At 39.5% G+C, this 20,960-nt stretch overlaps 1 protein-coding gene across 3 annotated transcripts in view; it reads left to right on the top strand.

The window, feature by feature from the left end:
* The window catches only part of PIP5K1B (phosphatidylinositol-4-phosphate 5-kinase type 1 beta), a 330,950-nt gene that overhangs the window by 256,008 nt on the left and 53,982 nt on the right, over positions 1-20,960 (top strand). Inside the window, exon 14 of one of the 3 annotated variants that reach the window (XM_043487133.1) lies at positions 2,213-2,291. The exons of the other annotated variants lie outside the window; for them this stretch is intronic. Coding sequence (XP_043343068.1) covers positions 2,213-2,276 — 64 coding nt within the window. The 3' untranslated portion in view covers positions 2,277-2,291. Of the gene's footprint in view, positions 1-2,212; positions 2,292-20,960 lie in introns of those variants that run through there. 3 annotated transcript variants of the gene reach the window in all.

Below are 20,960 nucleotides of genomic sequence, written 5' to 3'. Positions count from 1 at the left end.
CTTCACTATTTAATAACTAAAGTATTTCCAGTTGGCAAAGTGGTGGGCTTATGTTAACATCTACCTATGATGTTTATTCTAGAAGTCACTGAGCTGAGTTTGCTTACTAAAAACATGATAGTTATGGGAACTTTTCTATCATAGTACTAGTTATACTTCAAACCATCAATAATAATCCAGTAATAACTACAAAATAGCTAGTTATTGGGGCTTATTAAGGATTTGTGTTAGGTTCTTGACTCAAGTCACTTCATTCTCATTGTTGTTCATTCGCTCAGTCATGTCCTATTTTTTGTGACCCATGGCCTACAGCACACCAGGTTTCCCTCTCCCTCACCATCTCCCACAGCCCACTCAAACTCATGTCCATTGAGTCAGTGATGCCATCCAACCATCTCATTCTCTGTCATTCCCTTCTCCTCCTGCCTTCAGTCTTTCCCAGCATTAGGGACTTTTCTAATGAGTTGGTTCTTCACATCAGGTGGCCAAAGTATTGGAGCTTCAGCTTCAGCATCAGTCCTTCCAATGAATAATCAGGGCTGATTTCCTTTAGTAATTCTCACAGCAACCCTATCTTATCTCCAGTTTACAGATGAGGGATGCTTAGCAATTTAGCTAACTTTCCTGAGGTCAAGTGGCTAAAAAATAGAGCCACATAATCTACACACAGCACTGACAGATAGAGTATTAAGGCACAGCCTCAGCCATTCAACAGTTGTCCTTCCCCATCTTCCACATCTCAGACAAGATGGCTTTTAAATGATGCTTTTAATGGAAATTCAGTAACATCCACACATGTTCTCTTCTTCCCTATCTGTTTTGCCTTTTCTTTTTCCATGTGATTTTGAGTAAGGATTTTCACTTTCAGAAATGTTAGTTTTGGTTTTCAAACACTAAAAATATGACATATTAGTTTAAATTCACAAGAAACCTAAAATAGCTGTTTCCTTATGTTTTTATTTTCAGTTCTCCAGATACACTTCAAACTGTTACATGATCATTGATTTTTTAAATTGAACTATAGTTAATTTATAATGTTATATTAGTTTTATATGTACTACATAGTGATTCACTACTTTAGTAGATTATACTCCATTGAAAGTTATTATAAAATATTGGTCAGATTCCCTATAACCTTGTTGCTTATATTTATTTTGTACATGGTAGTTTGTATCTCTTACTCTCCTACTCGTAACTTGCCCCTCCCATTCTCTCTTCCCCCACTGGTAATCACTAGTTTGTTCTCTATATCTGTGAATCTGTTTCTATACTTGTCATATTCATTCATTTGTTTTATTTTTTAGATTTCACATATAAGTATTAATATACAGTTTTTGCCTTTCTCTGTCTGACTTTTTGCTAAGCATAATACCCTGTACATAGTACTCGTTACATGGTCATAAATGGCAGAAGTTCACTGAGAAGAGACTTGTTAGGTATGTTTCTGCTTGCTTTAGAAAACCCCGTATCCTCTGCTGACATAGTAAGGTTCAAAGGAATCTTTATTACTTACAAAACAAAGGGAGAAAAAGTCGAGGGCACAAACTTGCCAGTAATTCCAGTTCTGTAACCATAATCTCCAGAGAGGGACGCTGCATGCCTGCAGTATCTGCTGAGGCCATGGCAGCTCCTTGCTGTACCTAGATGCCAGCTGAGGGCTCTGCCAGCCCATCAGAAGGTCTCTGTAGCCCTTCTGTTGATGCTAGATTTTGAACCTGACCTCGACACACCCTTTGTGATTTTATGCATCTTCATCTCAGTACTCCTGCCTGCAGATGGACCTTCTTGCCACCATTAACCCCAGTCAGGTTTTTCTCTTTCACTTTCATTATTATAAATCATCAGTTAGGGCATTAGTCCTCAAACTGCCACTTCTACCTCTCGAACATTGGGCAGGTCACCTTAACTTTGTGCATCTCAGTTACTCATTTATAAAATGTGGATTATTATGCTACTGCCCCAGAGCATCATTACCTTAAATGTAATAATCTTTGAAGAGCACTTATCATGCCTCTTGGCACATAGTAAGCAGCTTCAAAATACTCGTTAAAATAAGTGATTCCAGACCCTGACACTTTGCGGCTTCCCCATAAGTCCCACTCTAAGGGGCAAGATATAGTTATTTTTGGCAAAAAGCCCTCATGGAGTTCTCTGTAGTCAGAGTCCTGTCAAGGAAACAGAAAACACACTTGGAATTTCAGAGAGAATTTAGGAAAGGGTTACAGAGTGTGGGAGGCTGGAAGAGTGAAAGCAGGGAGTTGCAGAAACCCAACTAAGTAACTGCAGGAAACAGCTCCTAGCGGGAGCCCTGCCATGCCACCAGAACCTCAAACTCAGGAAGGAGGCCACACCTGGGGACCACATGCCCCCTGAGGAGCAGGAACAATAGAGAAGGATGTCACCTACAGAGCTGGGAGAGTGGCAGGGACACGGCCAGCTCCAAAGACACCACCCAAAGAAGAAAGAAAGAAAATGTAGGAAGAGACCCAAGCCTTCTCCCTTCCTCTCACCTCATTTCCTGGCAGTGTCCTCAACTGGCAGAACCTGGCCAAGGAGCCTGAGGAACGTGGTTTGCCAATTCTTGGCCCCAGCTTTGCAAAGGAGAGTTGAGACAGAATATTAATAATAGCCTCAGCACACAAAGGGAAGACTGAGATAGATGTAAGATCTTTCACACAAAAGAATTACAAAAATCAAAGTTTTATAAAGATTGAGTGTGTGCAAGAACAAGAATCAGTTTAGACTCTTATAAAGGGAATCAGAGCCAATTTATTACTGTGCCAAGATAATAATAGAATGTAAGGTAGCTATGATTTTTTTAATAATGTGGGTAATTAGAGACTTCAGTATTTACCAATAAGTCTGATAGCCAATAATGCTTTCCCTGATACTATACTAGAGTAGATGCTGATTTTAAATACTCAAAGAAATGTCTTAGCTAATTCCAGGTACATGGAATAGATAAGAAAGGTTCTTGAGCTCAAGAATTCCACAAAGAGGTTTGTAAACCTGGGGAATCCAGCTGATAGAGCAGGCAATAGCCTTCAGAGACAAGGTAGCCATCACCCCTGCCCTAGGCAATGCACTTTATTGCCAAGACCCCAGTCCATCCCACTTATTTACTGAATATAACTCAGTTTAGAGCAAATACACATTTGAGGGAGTGGAGAGATGTAATGTCATTTCCGTTCTGTTTAGAGTTAAGAGAAGGGTTTAGTGTCTCTAGTGTCAGGAAAGCAGGTCACCAAGCAAATGATGATACACGTTTGGGGAGAATAGCAGTCCTGAGAATCCTGAGGCAAAGCCTGCTTTGTTACCCAGCCTCCCAAGAGAAGAATGTCTTATTTTAGAAATTAGGACCTCTTTAGGCATGCTGTGTTACAGGCGAACCTAAGAGCCATGTTCATATCCTTTTCCAGTTGTGATTGGGGCCCCTGCAGAGAAAATTGGAGCCTCATAGCAGCATCACAGTATGCCTGTTAGTTTAGCTTCCTCTCCACAAACTGAGGCCAAAAAAAAAAAAAAACCAGATTTACATCATATACTCTATGCCTGGATTTTGTTAGATGACACTTTTTTTTTTGACAAATTATAAAATTACTTCTGAAGTGATCAGCTTTTCAAATGATCCCTCATATGTTTCAGCCTAGGCAGGAAATTGAAGTGAATTTTTCAGATATTTGACATTTATGAAGAATAATTTAGGATTCAGCATTAATTCAAAGAACACTCACATTTTTTGATGAATTGTTACATGGTAATATTTCTAGGTGCTTTTCGTGCATTATTAAAAAGTTTTAATGGATCCAATTGATGAGTAAGCTATATGAGGGAAAAAAAATGTGGAAAAATGTTGGCCAGCCTTTGGATATCTTAACTGATGAAAAATAACCTCTTCAGTCTTTTTTCTACATTGTAGTTCTGGGACCAAACCATCATGTCTCTATTTGCTTGACTTCGGCCACTAATGCAGTCTCTCTGGAAGAACATCTTGCTGGTGGTAGATGTACCTCTGTAGATCCTGCCCAGACCCCTGCCCTTCTTCACTGAACCTCTAGAGAAATGCATCTCAGAATGTGATTGGTTCCTCCATTTAGGTTTTCCATACTCCTCAAGGAATTCTTCAACTCATGCTAGAGTTGAAGAAAAAAGTTCTTTGAAAGATACTCCTCCCCTTCTCTATTTTTTCTGAGGTATGAAACAATTTCTTTGCCTTGTGGTTAAGCCGATACACAGATGGGCTCATTCAAGGACTTAAGAGGATATAATATGTAATGCCTGCCATATAAAGTGGACTGATATCAGATGATAGTGGGGAGACAAGACCTCAATGCCTTTCTTGTACTTCAACTCTACCTGGACATATCCTAAGCAAAGGTTCCCTTGCCTTAAAGGAATTTTAGGTTAGCAATACCTCTGGAAGACTCCAGCCTGCCCTAGACTGGCTTCCCAGCTCAGCCTCTGTGACCTTTGGCCAAACTACATTTCTGCTCTTCTGAACTTGACTAAGTCTACAGAGACCCTTGACTCAGTGGCCAAGCAAAGCCATCTGTTTAAGACCCCATGAGCTTCATGACTCTCTTGGTCTACTTAGAGATCAGTTAGATCCTTCTGGGCCCCAGAAGTCACCCTCTCGATCCTGTCTGTCTCCCTCGGCCTGCTTGACTTGTCCACATCACACTCTAATTCCACCCTTCAGTTTAGCCCGTCTTATGAAGTTGGTGTCTTGCCCTAGACAACTCCTGTCCAAGTGACCCCATACAGGGCCGTGCCACGGGCTTGTCCTTATCACCTCACCTGTCACAGCCTCCCTTTGGGGTATCCTCTTTTAGCGCATCTCCTGTGTTCCCATTTGCCTTCTCATCTAGTTCTGATAACCACAATACAAAGTAATGATGACTGCCAGGGCCTGAGACTGTGATGCGTGAAGTCCTTCCAGGTCCTCTCTACTAGCTCCCTCCCTTCCTCCTCCATCCAGGGACCCCCAGGTGCCAGGCTCTGCCAGGATCCCAAGTTTGATTTTGCAACTCTGATATACCTAATATACACAAAGTAACAAACATCATTTCTTCCAAGGCTCTAGAAGGAAGTTGATCCTCAACATCCTCTGTTTAATCCTGTTATCTATGGAATTATCTCCCAAGTAGCCAGCTTTATCTCCTTGTAATTTAGATTTTTGTGATCTTTGAGGGTACAATTTCACTGTGGAAGTCCATAAATGTAAACCTGCTACTGAGGACTCATTGATTTCAGAGAAACTTGACAGACTGCCCCCCCCACCTCCACCCCCACCCCACAGGCCAGCTAAACACAACGGCCCTTTGCTTGAAGCTCATGATAGTCTGGGTGTCAGGAGAATTAGGTAAGTGTAATGAGGGAATTAGGAGGCATTGATAAAATCTCAAATCAGAATAATACTAATCCAAAATGTAATTATTTAATAACCTGCTTTCAAGGATAAAGTAATAAAGATGAAATATAATGATATAAAGGAGCTTATTAATTAATTTTCTGGCCAGCCATATTAAGAATTAATGTTTGGAAGGTCACAGAAGAACTTAAAAACAACCAGACTTGTTTTCTCAACAAAGGATTTGGCTAAAATGAAAATTCATCATGATGGCTACTTGATAAAATATGGGTTAATTTCTCTCTTTTGTAGTTTCTCATCACATTGGAAGAATACATTTCTATGTATTCAGGCACTAAGTCTGGGCAAAAGTGTTTTATCTTTTATTTATATGTAAGTGCATCTGGGTTCATGTTCTAATAATTCTAACTGCCATTACTGGCCATTTTCTTTGTTGTCACTGGGTTGTGACAGGAGAGAAGTCAGACATGCCAAGGCCAAGTTAATAAGTGAGTTTCCCAGATCACCAGCCCAGGTTGGATGCATGAGACAAGTGCTCGGGCCTAGTGCACTGGGAAGACCCAGAGGGAGCGGGTAGAGAGGGAGGTGGGAGGGGGGATCGGGATGGGGAATACATGTAAATCCATGGCTAATTCAAGTCAATGTATGACAAAAACCACTACAATATTGTAAAGTAATTAGCCTCCAACTAATAAAAATAAATGAAAAAAAAAATAATAATACGTTGAGTTTCCCTGCTCACCTTCCTGATGCATTTCCAATCCTAGTAGCTAAACTTGCCCTAAAATCATGGAGCTTTGGAAATAGAAGAGTCCTTTTGACATCATAGGAGAAGGAAATGGCAACCCACTCCAGTATTCTTGCCTGGAGAATCCTATAGTCCATGGGCTCACAAAGAGTCGGACACAACTGAGTGTCTAACACACACACTTTGACATTATATCATCCAATTCTTTTTTCTTTTATATCAAAATTCTCTATACTGAGTTAAACAGTCAAATGGTTGTATAAAGTTAATTAGGAAAAAGAGCAGGTCCTTGTTCACCTCCCCTTACACTTTACTGTCCCCAGATGTAACCACTCTCAGCTCTTCTATTTGATGCATTTGGCAATTAATTCTGTATCTCTAAACAGCATGCTTGTATTGCTGTTTCTTGACATTAGGTTTGGACATTAGCTAACAATTTCCCACTACAGATGAATATTTAGCTGTCTTTTCACCCCATACATGCACCCTTCCCACCCACCCTTCTAGTCTCCAGTATAGTTACATCATGATTGTGCTTAGATCTATATCGATTGTTTTATTATAACTATGTAAATATTGTGCTTCAGTTTCCTTTTCTGTATGACTTTTTGTTTTCTCTGTAATAAATAATTATCTTGTCCTTTTATTTGCTTAGCTGTCTATGTATTTGTATTTAACGGAAGTCTAAACTCTTTACCAGTTGTCTTAATTGCTTCCCAAACTATTTAGATGCATCCAGTTCTGTTAATTTCATTGTTTTACAGAAGTTTCCCCAAAGTCTTCTGACCTGTTCCCGTCTGGGTTAGACTGCCCTCTGGGGCCTGAAGTTCATATGTTATCTTGGAGTTTCCCTTCTCCACCATCCTGGGATCCTAATCACCTCTTGTCTGTGTTGATTCCCCTGTTCATCATGTCCTGTATCTGCCTCTTTTTTGGTTTACTCCCTCATTTTTGTGGAACACATCCTCTAGTGTCTTCCTCAGGATTCATCACAAGTAAAATATTCAAGGCCTTGCATGTCCAAACAAATCTTTATTCTTACCCCTAACACTTGATTGATAGATTAGCTGACATAGAACTCTGCACTGTAAATCTTTCTTGTTTTTAATTGTCAAGGCTTTGCTCTGTTATCTTCTAGTTTCCAGTTACCCTTGAGAAATGCAGTGCTATTCTGATTCCTGATGTTCTGTATGTGGTCTGTGTTTTTTTCTAGAAGCTTATTATCTCTTCAGCTTCCCCCTTGTATCTCAGTGGTTCATGGTGATATGCTTTGGTCTATTTTCCACCATTATGTTGAACACTCAGAGGGCCTTTTTGATCGGTAAATGCATGGTTTTGAGTTTGAGAAAATTTTTGTAACTAATTTTTTTTTTTAATTTTCTTCCTCCACTTTCTTTCTTCTTCTTACAGCTCCTTTTTTAGGACTCTTTCCTTATTTCACAGTTGAAATTTCTTCTCTTTTCTTTCTGAAGAGATCAGGATTTTTTGTTTGTTTGTTTTGCTCTGATTTTTGTCTCTTCTTATCTCTTGGTCTCAATTTTTACATGGGTTGTCTTTTTCTGTTTGTTTTGGTCTGCATCTTTCATATTCACAGCTTTCCTCAAATTTCTGAAAAACCTTGCTTTTGCTCAGCCACATGTTTGAATGGGAAATTAAAAGTCTGACTGGAAGCTTCAGTGTTTGAGTTACCCAAGCTTCACTAAAAGGCATCGGTTGGATTCTTTGATGTGAAACCAGTGTTAGTCACCACCAGTCTTTACTTTGACCTAGTTTGATTCCTTACAGAAGATGCTTCTAGTTTCCTGCTTGACAGAGAAAGGACTGGCTGTAAGCCTTGTGGGACCTGTGGCTGGGAAGAGGGCTGGGTGTCTCAGCATCTATTATAATAGGCACACATTCAACCTCATCACACTGATTTCCTTCAACTGCCTCTGGTGTCCCTGGGTCTACTTGTGGCCTGTTCTATGTGCTCATCAGAGGGGGGAAATGTCTTCCAGTTTTCTGCCAAAATGGGCCTGAGTATTTGGCTGGCTGTGTGTGTCTCTGCTTTCCCCACTGGTGACTTAGGATTCAGCTCTTTTGAGTTTGCAATCAGTTTTACCTATGTGCCTTCTAGGCTGGTAAAGAATCTACCTGCAATGCAGGAAACATGGGTTCAAGCCTGGGGTTGGGAAGTTCCCCTGGAGAAGGGAATGGCAACCCACTCCAGTATTTTGCCTGGAGAATTCCACGGACATAGGAGCCTGGCGGGCTACATTCATGGCATCGCAAAGAGTCAGACACGACTGAGCAACTAACACTTCCTTGTGTGTCTCTGCTTTCCCCACTGGTGGCTTAGGGTTCAGCCCTCCTGGGTTTGCAATCAGTCACTACCTATCTATGTGCCTTCTAGGCTCCAAAATGTTGTGTCTGTTACCCTCTCCCCATCTTCTGCTCTTTTTTAAGTTTATGTCTTTTTTGACCCTTTGTTATTTTAAGGGGCTTGAGGTGACAGTACAATTAGATAGGATGTCTGGCTCTGCTTCTTTGTCTATGTGTTAATAGAGGCCCAGAGAGTTGCCAAGTGAGAATTCTGAGGTTGCAACGTAACTTAATAGCAGAGCTGGTACTCGGACCTGTGCTGTCTGACTTCTTGTTCAGGACATCCTTTTTCAAAACAGGGAAAACCATCAATAATGGATTCATCCATAACAAGTGTGTGTCTGGTTGAGTGTGCATGAGTTTAAGAGTCTACTTTGCCACGAGTACTTTGTATTTTTGCTTTGAATTATAGCTCATCACCATGCTGGAAATCGGGAAGCATACCCGACTCTGTGACTTTCTCTGTGTCTCTAGCCCTGAGAATAAAGCATGAGTCCTTAGGGTTAGCCTACCACTAACTAGCCATACCCTCTCATATTTAAGACATAATTCATCTGCTTTCTTAAATCTCCCTCAACCCTTAGCAAACAGACTTGCACTGGGCCTGTCCCAGTAGCCTATCAGATCTAAATCCTTGAAATAGACATTGCCCCATCTCAATGTTTCAGGCTAGGATCTTACCACATCTATTAACATAAATAATACACATTCTTATATACTTTAATTCAGTATCTCCCAACATTTGGGAAGGACCTTCTAGCCACAGGATATTATTATATAAGATTCGGGGAGGGGGGGCGGCGGAAAGATGGAAAATCTTTACTCTTAAGAAACCATCATATTTCTATGAATAGATAAAATGGAAGGTGAGCAGTATTCAGAAGTTCAGTGAAAGATCTATGCAAAGTGAGTTAGGAAAACGAAGTTAGGAAAGATGACTTGTCAAGAACTATCTGTGATGCCTACAGCAAAGGAAATGTGCTAGAGTAAAAACTCCATGTCCCTAATGATAGTGTCTGTTTCTCTGGCTCAGAAAATATTTCTTCATTATCCAAATGCAATATTTGAGATGCATATTCTTAGTTGAACTAAGAAGGGATATCCAAAAGGGAAATGCCATTTTATTAAAAAGCTTAATTCCAGGAAGATGTGTACTGATCACTTGCTTCTAGCCATATTTGTAACAATAATGAATACGTCTACCTTTTCAAGTACAGACAGATGCCTTGAGCTCATCATCCCAGGCTCTGTGAGAGAGCAGAGTTCCCCAGTTTGCCCCTGATTTTCATTCAGCCCCGTGTGTCATTCTGTGGCTGAGACAGATTTAAAATTCATTTCCTTGCCTTAGTGACATAAAAGCAATTCTTAATAAACAAGGGGCTCCCACATAAAAACCCTCTCAGTCTGTTCTCTAGAGAACTGGGGAACTGGATATTTTTGTTGAAGAGCACACAGCTCTCAGCCATAACCAGAGCATGATACCTGTTTGCCAAGACAGGAAGGCAGATCACCTGGGAGCTGGCCCAAGACTGAAATAATTACATGAATTCTGGGGATGGTGAGAGCTTCATATTTTATAGCACTTATCTAATAATATTTATAAAGTCTTTTGCTAAATATGGAAGATAATTTTTGAAAACTGATGGTGGTATGGCTACCATTGTTGTTTAGTCACTAAGCCGTGTCTGGCTGTTTGTGACCCCATGAACTGTAGCATGGTAGGCTCCTCTGTCCATAGGATTTCCCAAGCAATAATACTGGAGTGGGTTGCCATTTCCTCTGCCAACCCAGGGATCCTTCCCAGCCCAAGGATCTCCTGCTTGGCAGGTGGGTTCTTTAGCACTGAGCCACCTGGGAAGCCCATGGCAATTAATTAAGGCAAAATTTTTACATTTCTTGTTATGATAATAATATTAAGAACATGTATTGGATGCCTACTCTATACCATGTATTCTGCTAGGTACTGTACAGGTATTGTTTTATTTAATGCTTCTGTCAGCCCTATAGGGTAAGCTAGTGGAATTAGTTAAAGAGAGTTAGAAACATACATGACAGGAATATAGAAAAGTCAGTTATTATCAAGGCCCTGTGTACCCAAGCCTAAGACTGTATAAAAATATACAATAACTTGACCCATAATATGGACTTCTATATACTAATGAATTTTATTCCTCTAAGATTGACAGTTCTTCAGTCATGACTATATTCTCAATTGCGTTGTTTGAAAGCTTTCCTATTTGAAGTGAAAAGTGAAAGTTGCTCAGTTGTGTCCGACTCTTCGAAACCCCATGGACTATACAGTCCATGGAATTCTCCAAGTCAGAATACTGGAGTAGGTAGCCTTTCCCTTCTCTAGGGGATCTTCCCAATCCAGGAATCGAACCCAGCATTGCAGGCAGATTCTTTACCAGCTGAGCCACAAGGGAAGCCCTTCCTATTTGAAAATCTCATGAAACATGACCTTTGTCAGTTAGAAAGTGGCCCCATATGCCAAAAAAGAACACAAGTTAAATAACATGTAGTCCAGTCAGTGGAAGCTTGTGATTTAGGCTTCAATCATTGTTTCTTATGTATTATATGTTGCTAGAGAATGTAGAAGATATCTTATGAAATCTTGTCACTTTGCATTAAGAAGTAAAAGTATTAGTTGGAAGTGCTTTTAGCCCAAGTAACAGAATATATATTGATAAGCACAGCTTAAACTAGAATGATCTAACTTGTATAGTGAGGCCCACAGGTGAACCACAAAAAGATGAGCAGAGATATTTATCTCCTCGGTCTTCAGGGTGGTGAAGGGGATGTAGGGCAGCCAAAGCACCCAGGGCTGTTCACCTCAGGTGCCCGCAATCTCCTCCGTGTTCCCCACAAGCAGTACAAATATTATCATGCCCTATGAATGTCATGACACTAAAAAAAGGTTGAGCAATACTTGCTTTAAAATATAATAAAGAATATTTATTTGAATAATGTATTCATTTATTTGAATAAAGTCTGAAAGTGTGGATTCCAGGATGGTTGCAGCTGCCCAGTGACAGTCTCAGGGATCCAGGCTCTTTCCATATTGTTGCCCCAGAGTCACAAAGTGACTGCCACAGCCTCAGACATTGTGTCCTCACTCCAGGGAATGCATTCAAGAAGGAAACAAAAAGAGCAAAGAAAAAAAAGTGAGGGCATTTCATATTGCAATGGTCTGTTCTTTTATCCAGTGGGTAGGGGAGCGGCGGGGAGCTTTCCCAGTCACGCCTCCCAACGGCATCTTCTTAATAACTCATGGCCAGAAGTAGATCACATGATCATTTCTTGTTGGGAAGTGGTTTACTCTTGGGAAACTCTGGGAAGAAGTTTACTTACCTTGTGACCACTGTTCTCCATCCACTACCTAAACTCAAAATTTGAGGGTTCTGTTAGCAAAGACAGAGAGCTATGGCAGTTGTGTAGGCACCAGTGATAGTGCCAAACACAGCCTGTAAGGAAAAAGCTAAAGTTGTTTTTTTTTTTAATGAGACAGATTTTCTGCTGCTTAAGTAACTGTTTAGACTGTTTCAACCAAAAAACTGCCCACAGGATCATTTACCCCTGAAACTAAAATCTTCCTCTGTGGAAGTGAGTTGTAAACAGAGCATCCTACAGATAAGAGAAGGGTTTGTACAAATACTAGTCAAAGAAATTCTCAGTGTTCATTTTCATTCAGAGACATCCAAGCGGCATTTATGATTTTGTAGCTTTGAGTTGTGGAACTAGGTATGATTTTTATACTTTTTTCTCCTGTTTGATAGTTTACTAAATTTCATTGTGTGTCACATGTGCAACGAAAAGGCATTAGTGTTTTTAATTACTTGTTAAATCCGATGGGATCTTCAGAATGTTGTATGAGGTGTCTCCATAGTTAGACCACAGAGCTGCTTTTGTTTCATTTCTTAAACATTAAAATTAAACGTCATTATAATGCAAATGTCTTACACCACAAATTTTAAAACATTAACTTTTCTTTATTCAAGCAGTATTAACTTTGGATATTTGAAGATATTTTTTCTCATTCCCTCAGAATTGACAGAGCAATTGTTTTTATTGTGTTGCAAACGCTATAGCTGAGACAATAGTGGCAATGAGTGGAGAAGCTAAATACAAACATTACTTCTGATTAATTGATAATTTTTAGAAAGTTGGTTCATAATATTCCCAATACTGATTTGGAAGGAAAAAAGAATAAGAAAGAGAGAAAACACTAGCCACCCAGGATCTCTCCTTGGTAACTTGATCTTGGATTTGGGAAATAGAGTTAATTCTGAACCAATTTTCAGTCCATGGTAAGGAAAATACATTTTCAGCTTCATGAACTCACTTTCTGATTATCAAATTATGTAAGCACTTTATAGTGTTGGGAATTTGGAAAAGAAAGCAGTTATTCTTAATCCTACCACCGTAGTACAATTGTTAATGCCTTTGTAAACCCCAGTCAAGCTCTTTTCAGATGTTATATGATTGTAGTCAGAGCATGAATGCTACTTTGTATCATACATATTTTTGTGGCACTGTCATACTTTTTTTCATATTTAAGTTTTATTTTTATCAAAGACATACTTCAGAATATACACCAGCACATCTATCCCTCACCCTCCTTTCCTCCTTCCCACAGGCAATCACTTTCACCTTTTTTGTCTGATCTTCTGGCTGTTTCTCTCCTCTCTATATACAAAATGTTTGTGTTGCTACTTCATGTTGTCATTTTGGAAAAGGATAATATAGCTCTCTTTTGTTACCCCTACCTCTTCACTAACCCTTCTCTACACTGCTGTCCCCCTAGTGGATGTATCATAATTTTTTACTTTATTATGTCATCATGACTATTCACAACTGTGCGTGCATTTGTGTTCTAAGTTGCTTCAGTCATGTCTGACCCTTTGTAACCCCATAAACTGTAGCCAGCCAGCCTCCTCTGTCCATGGGATTCTCCAGGCAAGAATACTGAAGTGGGTTATCATGCCCTCCTGCAGGGGATCTCCCCGACTCAGGGATCAAATGCATGTGCTTTATGTCTCCTGCATTGGAGGCGGGTTCTTTACCACTAGCACCACCTGGGAATCCCCATTTACAACTGTGCCTTATTGTAAAATCTCATTACCTTTCCTCGTATTCCACGCCCCCAAATAAATGATGTTCTGTTCTTTTTTTGTTTACTTAGTTGTGTAATACTTCTTACTGATTGAATATCGAGCTGTTCACCCTGTGTAATTTGTTCAGATCCATCAGACGTTGCATCACTGTCGTCACCTGAATTCTCTCTCCCCTGTGCCTTCTGACCTGACTCAGCCTGCCCTCGAAGCCTGGTGCACAACTGTCATACTGAGAACTTCCTTCACCTTTGTTTCTGACCGTGGCTCCCCTGCTTCACGGTTCTCAAATCTTCCTCTTCAAGGAATCGTTCCTTTGTTTTTGTGGAGCACGTCCTCTGGTATCTTTTTGAGAAAAAAGACTTAAGGAGGGCGTTTTGTTTTTTGAGGTCATGCATGTCTGAAAATGTCTTTATGCTAAGTTCACTCACAAGTAATAGTTTGGTAGGATGTAAGATTTTATTCTGGGAATGGTTTCCTTTAGGTTTTTAAAAGCTTTATTCCATTGTTTCAGACTCCCCAGGTTTTGTTAAGAAGTTCAATGTCATTCTGCTTCCTGATCCTTTACATGCTACCTGTTTGTTTTCCCTATATGAAAGTTTAAAGATCTTCACTTTCTTCTTATAAAGTGCACTAGAGTGGGTCTTGTTTTATCCATTCTCCAGGCAAGAATACTGGAGTGGGTTGCCATGTCCTCCTCCAGGGGATATTCCCAACCTAGGGATTGAACCCAGGTCTCCTGCATTGCAGGCAGATTCTTTACCATCTGAGCCACCAGGGAAGCTCAAGAATACTGGAGTGGGTAGCCTATCCCTTCTCCAGGGGGTCTTCCTGACCCAGGAATCGAACCAGGGTCTCCTCCATTGCAGGTGGATTCTTTACCACCTGAGATACCAGCTGGTAGCTATATATATATATCGGAGAAGGCAATGGCACCCCACTCCAGTACTCTTGCCTGGAAAATCCCATGGATGGAGGAGCCTGGTAGACTGCAGTCCATGGGGTCGAGAAGAGTTGGACACGACTGAGCAACTTCACTTTCACTTTTCACTTTCTTGCATTGGAGAAGGAAATGGCAATCCACTCCAGTGTTCTTGCCTGGAGAATCCCAGGGACAGCAGAGCCTGGTGGGCTGCCATCTATGGGGTCATAGAGAGTCAGACACAACTGAAGCAACTTAGCATGTATATGTATGTAGTATATTCAATGGATCTTTTCAGTCTGCACACTCATGACTTTCAGATCGAGGAAATTTTATTTTTTCCTTTTTTGCTTTGTTTTTTGACCTGGGACATTTTCTTTTTTTATTGAAGTATAGTTGATTTTTTGTTGTTTTTTAGTCCCTAAGACGTATCTGATTCTTTTGCAACCCCAGGGACTGTAACCCACCAGGCTCCTCTGTCCATGTGATTTCCCAGGCAAGAATACTCAAGTGGGTCTGTTTGCCAATGCAGGAGATATGAGTTTGATCCCTGGGTCAGAAAAATTCCCTGGAGAAGGAAATGGCAACCCACTCCAGTATGTTCTCATATACACCACATCTTGTTTATTCATTCATCTGTCAGTGAACACTTTGGTTGCTTCCATTTGTTGGCTATTGTAAATAGTGCTGCCGTGAACATTGGGGTACACATGTCTTTTTAAATTATGGGTTTCATCTTTTCCAGATATATGCCAGGAGTGGGATTGCTGGAACATGTGGTAACTCTAGTTTTAGTTTTTCAAGGAGCCTCCATACTGTTTGCCATAGTAGCTGTACAATTTTACATTTCTACCAACAGTGTAGGAGAGTTTCATTTCTAGGACATTTTTTTGATGACTTCTTTGCCTCTATTTTCTCTTTTCTGTCTGTATTTCTTCATTTGAAAATCAAAACTGCTGGACTGGCCTTCTATATTTCTCTTATTTTCTCTGTCTCCCATCTCTTTGTTTCTTTTTTTGATTGACTAATTTTAATTGGAGAATAAATACTTTACAATATTGTGATGACTTTTGCCGTATGTCAGTGTGAATCAGGCATAGGTATACTTGTGTCCCACCACCATCCTGAACCCCCCTCCCACTTCCCTCCCCACCCTATCCCTCTGGGTTGTCTCAGAGCACTGGCTTGGGGTGCCTTGCATCATGCATCAAACTTGCACTGGTCATCTGTTTTACATATGGCAATGTACATGTTTCAGTGGTATTCTGCCAAATCATCCCACCCTGTCCTTCTCCCACTGAGTCCAAAAGTCAGTTCTTTGTATCTGTGTCTCCTTTGCTGCACTGTGTGTAGGATCATTGGTACCATGTTTCTAAATTCCATATGTATGTATTAATATACAATATTTGTCTTTCTCTTTCTGACTTACTTCACTCTGTATAATAGGCTCCAGGTTCACCCACCTCATTAGAACTGACTCAGACGTGTTCCTTTTTATAGCTGAGTAATATTCCATTGTGTATATGTACCACAACTTTCTTATCCACTCATCTGCTGATGGACATTCCATGCCCTAGCTATTGTAAATAGTGCTTCAGTGAATGTTGGGGTACATGTGTGTCTTTCAGTTCTGGCTTCTTCAGGGTGTATGCCCAGCAGTGGGATTGCTAGGTCATATGGCAGTTCTATTCCTAGTTTTTAAAGAAATGTCCACATGTTCTCCATAGTAGCTGTACAAGTTTGCATTCTTACCAACAGCATAAGAGGGTTCCCTTTTCTCCACACCCTCTCCAGTAGTTATTGTTTGTAGACTTTTTGATGACTGCCATTCTGATCAGCATGAGATGATACCTCATTGTGGTTTTGATTTGCATTTTTCTAATAATGAGCAGTGTTGAGCATCTTTTCGTGTTTTTATTATCAATCTGTATGTCTTTGGAGAAATGGCTGTTTAGATCTCTTGCCCTCTTTTTAATTGGGCTGTTTGTTTTTCTGGTATTGAGCTGCTTGTATATTTTAGAGATTAATTCTTTGTCAATTTCATTTGCTATTATTTTCTCCTATTCTGAGGGCTGTCTTTTCACCTTTCTTACAGTTTCCTTCGTTGTTCAAAAACTTTTAATTAGGTCCCATTTGTTTATTTTTGTTTTTATTTCCATTACTCTGGGAGGTGGGTCATAGCAGATCCTGCTGTGATTTATGTCATAGTGTGTTCTGCCTATGTTTTCCTCTGAGTTTTGTATCTGGTTTCTGGTCTTATATTTAGGTCTTTAATCCATTTTGAGTTTATTTTTGTGTGTGGTGTTAGAAAGTGTTCTAGTTTCAATCTTTTACACATAGTTGACCAGTTTTCCCAGCACCACTTATTGAAGGTCTTTTGTCCATTGTATATTTTTGCCTTCTTTGTCAAAGATAAGGTGTCCATGGGTGTGTGGATTTAATCTGGACTCTCTGTTTTGTTCCATTGGTCTATATTTCTATCTTTGTGCCAGTACCATACTATCTTGATGACTGTAGCTTTGTAGTGTAGTATGAAGTCAGGAAGGTTCATTCTTCCAGTTCCATTTTTCTTTCTCAATTGCTTTAGCTATTCAGAGTCTTTTGTGTTTCCATACAAATTGTGAAATTATTTGTTTTAGTTCTCTGAAAAATACCATTGATATTTTGATAGGGATAGCTTGATAGGGATTGATCAAGCTTGATAGCTTGGTAGGGATTGCATTGAATCTATAGATTGCTTTGGGTAGTATAGTCATTTTCACTATATTAATTCTTCCGATCTATGAACACAGTATATTTCTCCATCTATTTGTGTCATATTTGATTTCTTTCATCAGTGTTTTATAGTTTTATATATATATATAGGTCTTTTGTTTCTTTAGGTAGATTTATTCCTAAGTATTTTATTCTTTTCATTGCAATGGTGAATGGAATTGTTTCCTTAATTTCTCTTTCTGTTTTCTCATTGTTAGTGTATAGGAATGCAAGGGATTTCTTTGTATTAATTTTATATCCTGAAACTTTACTGTATTCATTGATTAAGTCTAGTAATTTTCTGGTGTCATCTTTAAGGTTTTCTATGTAGAGCATCATGTCATCTGCAAACAGTGAGAGTTTTACTTCTTCTTTTCCAATCTGGATTCCTGTTATTTCTTTTTCCTCTCTGATTGCTGTGGCTAGGACTTCCAATACTATATTGAATAGTAGTGGTGAGAATGACCATCCTTGTCTTGTTCCTGATTTCAGAGGAAATGTTTTCAGTTTTTCACCATTGAGGATAATGTTTGTTGTGGGTTTGTCATATATGGCTTTTATTCAGTTCAGTTAAGTCTCTCAGTCATGTCTGACTCTTTGTGACCCCATGGACTATAGCACGCCAGGTTTCCCTATCCATAACCAACTCCCAGAGCTTACTCAAACTGATGTCCATCAAGTCGGTGATGCCATCCAACAACCTCCTCCTCTGTCGTCCCCTTCTCCCGCCTTCAATCTTTCCCAGCATCAGGGTCTTTTCCAGTGAGTCAGTTCTTCACCTGAGGTGACCAAAGTATTGGAGTTTCAGCTTCAGCATCAGTCCTTCCAATGAATACACAGGACTGATCTCCTTTAGGATGGACTGGTTAGATCTCCTTGCAGTCCAAGATACTCTCAAGAGTCTTCTCCAACACCACAGTTCAAAAGCACCAATTCTTCGGAGCTCAGTTTCTTTACAGTCCAGCTCTCACATCCATACATGACTACTGGAAAAACCATAGCTTTGACTAGATGGACCTTTGTCAACAAAGTAATGTCTCTGCTTTTTAATATGCTGTCTAGGTTGGTCATAATTTTCCTTCCAGGGAGCAACTGTCCTTTAATTTCATGGCTGCAATCACCATCTGCAGTGATTTTGGAGCCCCCCAAAATAGTCTGTCACTGTTTCCATTGTTTCTCCATCTATTTGCCGAGAAGTGATGGGACTGGATACCATGATCTTAGTTTTCTGAATGTTGAGCTTTAAGCCAACTTTTTCACTCTCCTCTTTCACTTTCATCAAGAGGCTCTTTAGTTCTTCTTCACTTTCTGCCATAAGGGTGGTGTCATCTGCATATCTGAGGTTATTGATATTTCCCCCAGAATCTTAATTCCAGTTTGTGCTTCATCCAGCCCAGCATTTCTCATGATGTACTCTGCATATAAGTTAAATAAGCAGGGTGATTTGGAACCCCTTTCCCGATTTGGAACAAGTCTGTTGTTCCATGTCCAGTTCTAACTGTTGCTTCTTGACCTGCATACAGATTTCTCAGGAGGCAGGTCAGGTGGTCTGGTATTCCCATCTCTTTCATAATTTTCCACAGTTTGTTGTGATCCACACAGTCAAAGGTTTTGGTGTAGTCAATAAAGCAGATGTTTTTCTGGAACTCTCTTGCTTTTCTGATGATCCAACAGATGTTGGCAATTTGATGTCTGGTTCCTCTGCCTTTTCTAAATCCAGCTTGAACATCTGGAAGTACATGATTCATGGAATGTTGAAGCCTGGCTTGGAGAATTTTGAGCATTACTTTGCTAGCATGTGAGATGAGTGCAGTTCTGCGGTAGTTTCAGCATTCTTTGGCATTGCCTTTCTTTGGGATTGGAATGAAAACTGACCTTTCCACAGGTCATATTTCCGTGGCTACTACTGAGTTTTCCAAATTTGCTGACATATTGAGTGCAGCACTTTAACAGGATCATCTTTTAGTATTTGAAATAGCATTTGAAATGGCTTTTATTATGTTGAGGTATGTCCCTTCTACGCCTACTTTCTGGAGAGTTTTTGTCGTAAATGGGTGTTGAATTTTGTCAAAGGCTTTCTCTGCATCTATTGAAATAATCATATGGTTTTTAATCTTTCAATTTGTTAATATGGTGTATCACATTCATTGATTTGTGACTATTGAAGAATCCTTTCATCCCTGGAATAAAGCCCACTTGATCATGATGTGTGATCTTTTTAATATGTTGTTGGATTCTGTTTGCTACAATTTTGTTGAGGATTTTTGCATCCATGTTCATCAGTAATATTGGCCTGGAGTCTTCTTTTTTGTGGCATCTTTTTCTGGTTTTGGTATCAGGGTGATGGTGGCCTCATAGAATGAGTTTAGGAGTTTTCCTTCCTCTGCAATTTTCTGTAAGAGTTTGAGTAGAATTGCTGTTAGCTCTTCTCTAAATTTTTGGTAGAATTCATCTGTGAAGCCATCTGGTCCTGGCCTTCTGTTTATTGGGAGATTTTTTATTTGTTTCTATTTCCATGCTTGTGATTGGTCTGTTCAAATTTTCTATTTCTTCCTGGTTCAGTTTTAGAAGGCTATATGTTTCTAAGAATTTGTCCATTTGTTGCCAAGTTGTCCATATTTGGGGCATATAGTTGCTCATCATAGTCTCTTACGATCATTTGTATTGCTGTGTTGTCTGTTGTAATTTCTACATTTTCATCTCTAATTTTATTGATTTGAGTCTTCTCCATTTTTTTCTTGATGAGTCTGGCTAACAGTTTGTCTATTTTGTTTATGCTCTGAAAGAACCAGCTTTTAGCTTTATTGATCTTTGCTATAGTCTGTTTCATTTCTCTTTCATGTATTTCTGCTCTGATTTTTATGATTTCTTTCCTTCTACTAACTTTGGGAGTTTTTCGTTCTTTTTCTAGTTGCTTTAGGTGTAGAGTTAGGTTGTTTATTTGATATTTCTCTTGTTTCTTGAGGAAGGCTTGTATTGGTATGAACTTCCCTCTTAGCACTGCTTTTACTGAATCCCATAGGTTTTGGGTTGTCATGTTTTTTATATTTGTGTATATGCATATTTTGATTTCTTAAGTGATCAGTTGGTTATTCAGAAGTGTGTTTTTCAGCCTCCAAATGTTTGTGTTTTTTTCCTGTGGTTGATATCTAATGGTTGATATCTTACAGCATTGTGATCAGAAAAGATGCTTGAAATGATTTCAATTATTTTAAATTTACCAAGGCTAGATTTGTGATCTATCCTGGAGAATATTCTATGTATACTTGAGAAAAAGGTGAAATCCATTGTTTTGGGATGAAATGCCCTATAGATATCAATTGGGTCTAATTAGTCCAACATATCATTTAAAGCTGTGTTTCCTTGTTAATTTTCTGTCTGGATGATATGTTCATTGGTGTGAGTGTGGTATTAAAGTCCCCTATTATTAATTGTGTTGCTGTCAATTTCCCTTTTAACAGTTGTTACCATTTGCCTTATGTTTTGAGGTGCTCCTATGTTGGGTGCATATATTTATAATTATTGTATCGTCTTCTTGAATTGATCCCTTGATCATTATGTAGTGTCGTTTTGTCTCTTACAATGGTCTTTAAAGTCTATTTTATCTGATATGAGTATTGCTATTCCTGCTTTCTTTTGGTCTCTATATGCATGAAATATCTTTTTCTAGCCCTTCACTTTCAGTCTGTATGT

Source organism: Cervus canadensis, chromosome 14 (assembly GCF_019320065.1).
Source record: "Cervus canadensis isolate Bull #8, Minnesota chromosome 14, ASM1932006v1, whole genome shotgun sequence".
Taxonomy (NCBI): Eukaryota; Metazoa; Chordata; class Mammalia; order Artiodactyla; family Cervidae; genus Cervus; species Cervus canadensis.
This window is presented reverse-complemented; position numbering and strand designations above follow the sequence as displayed.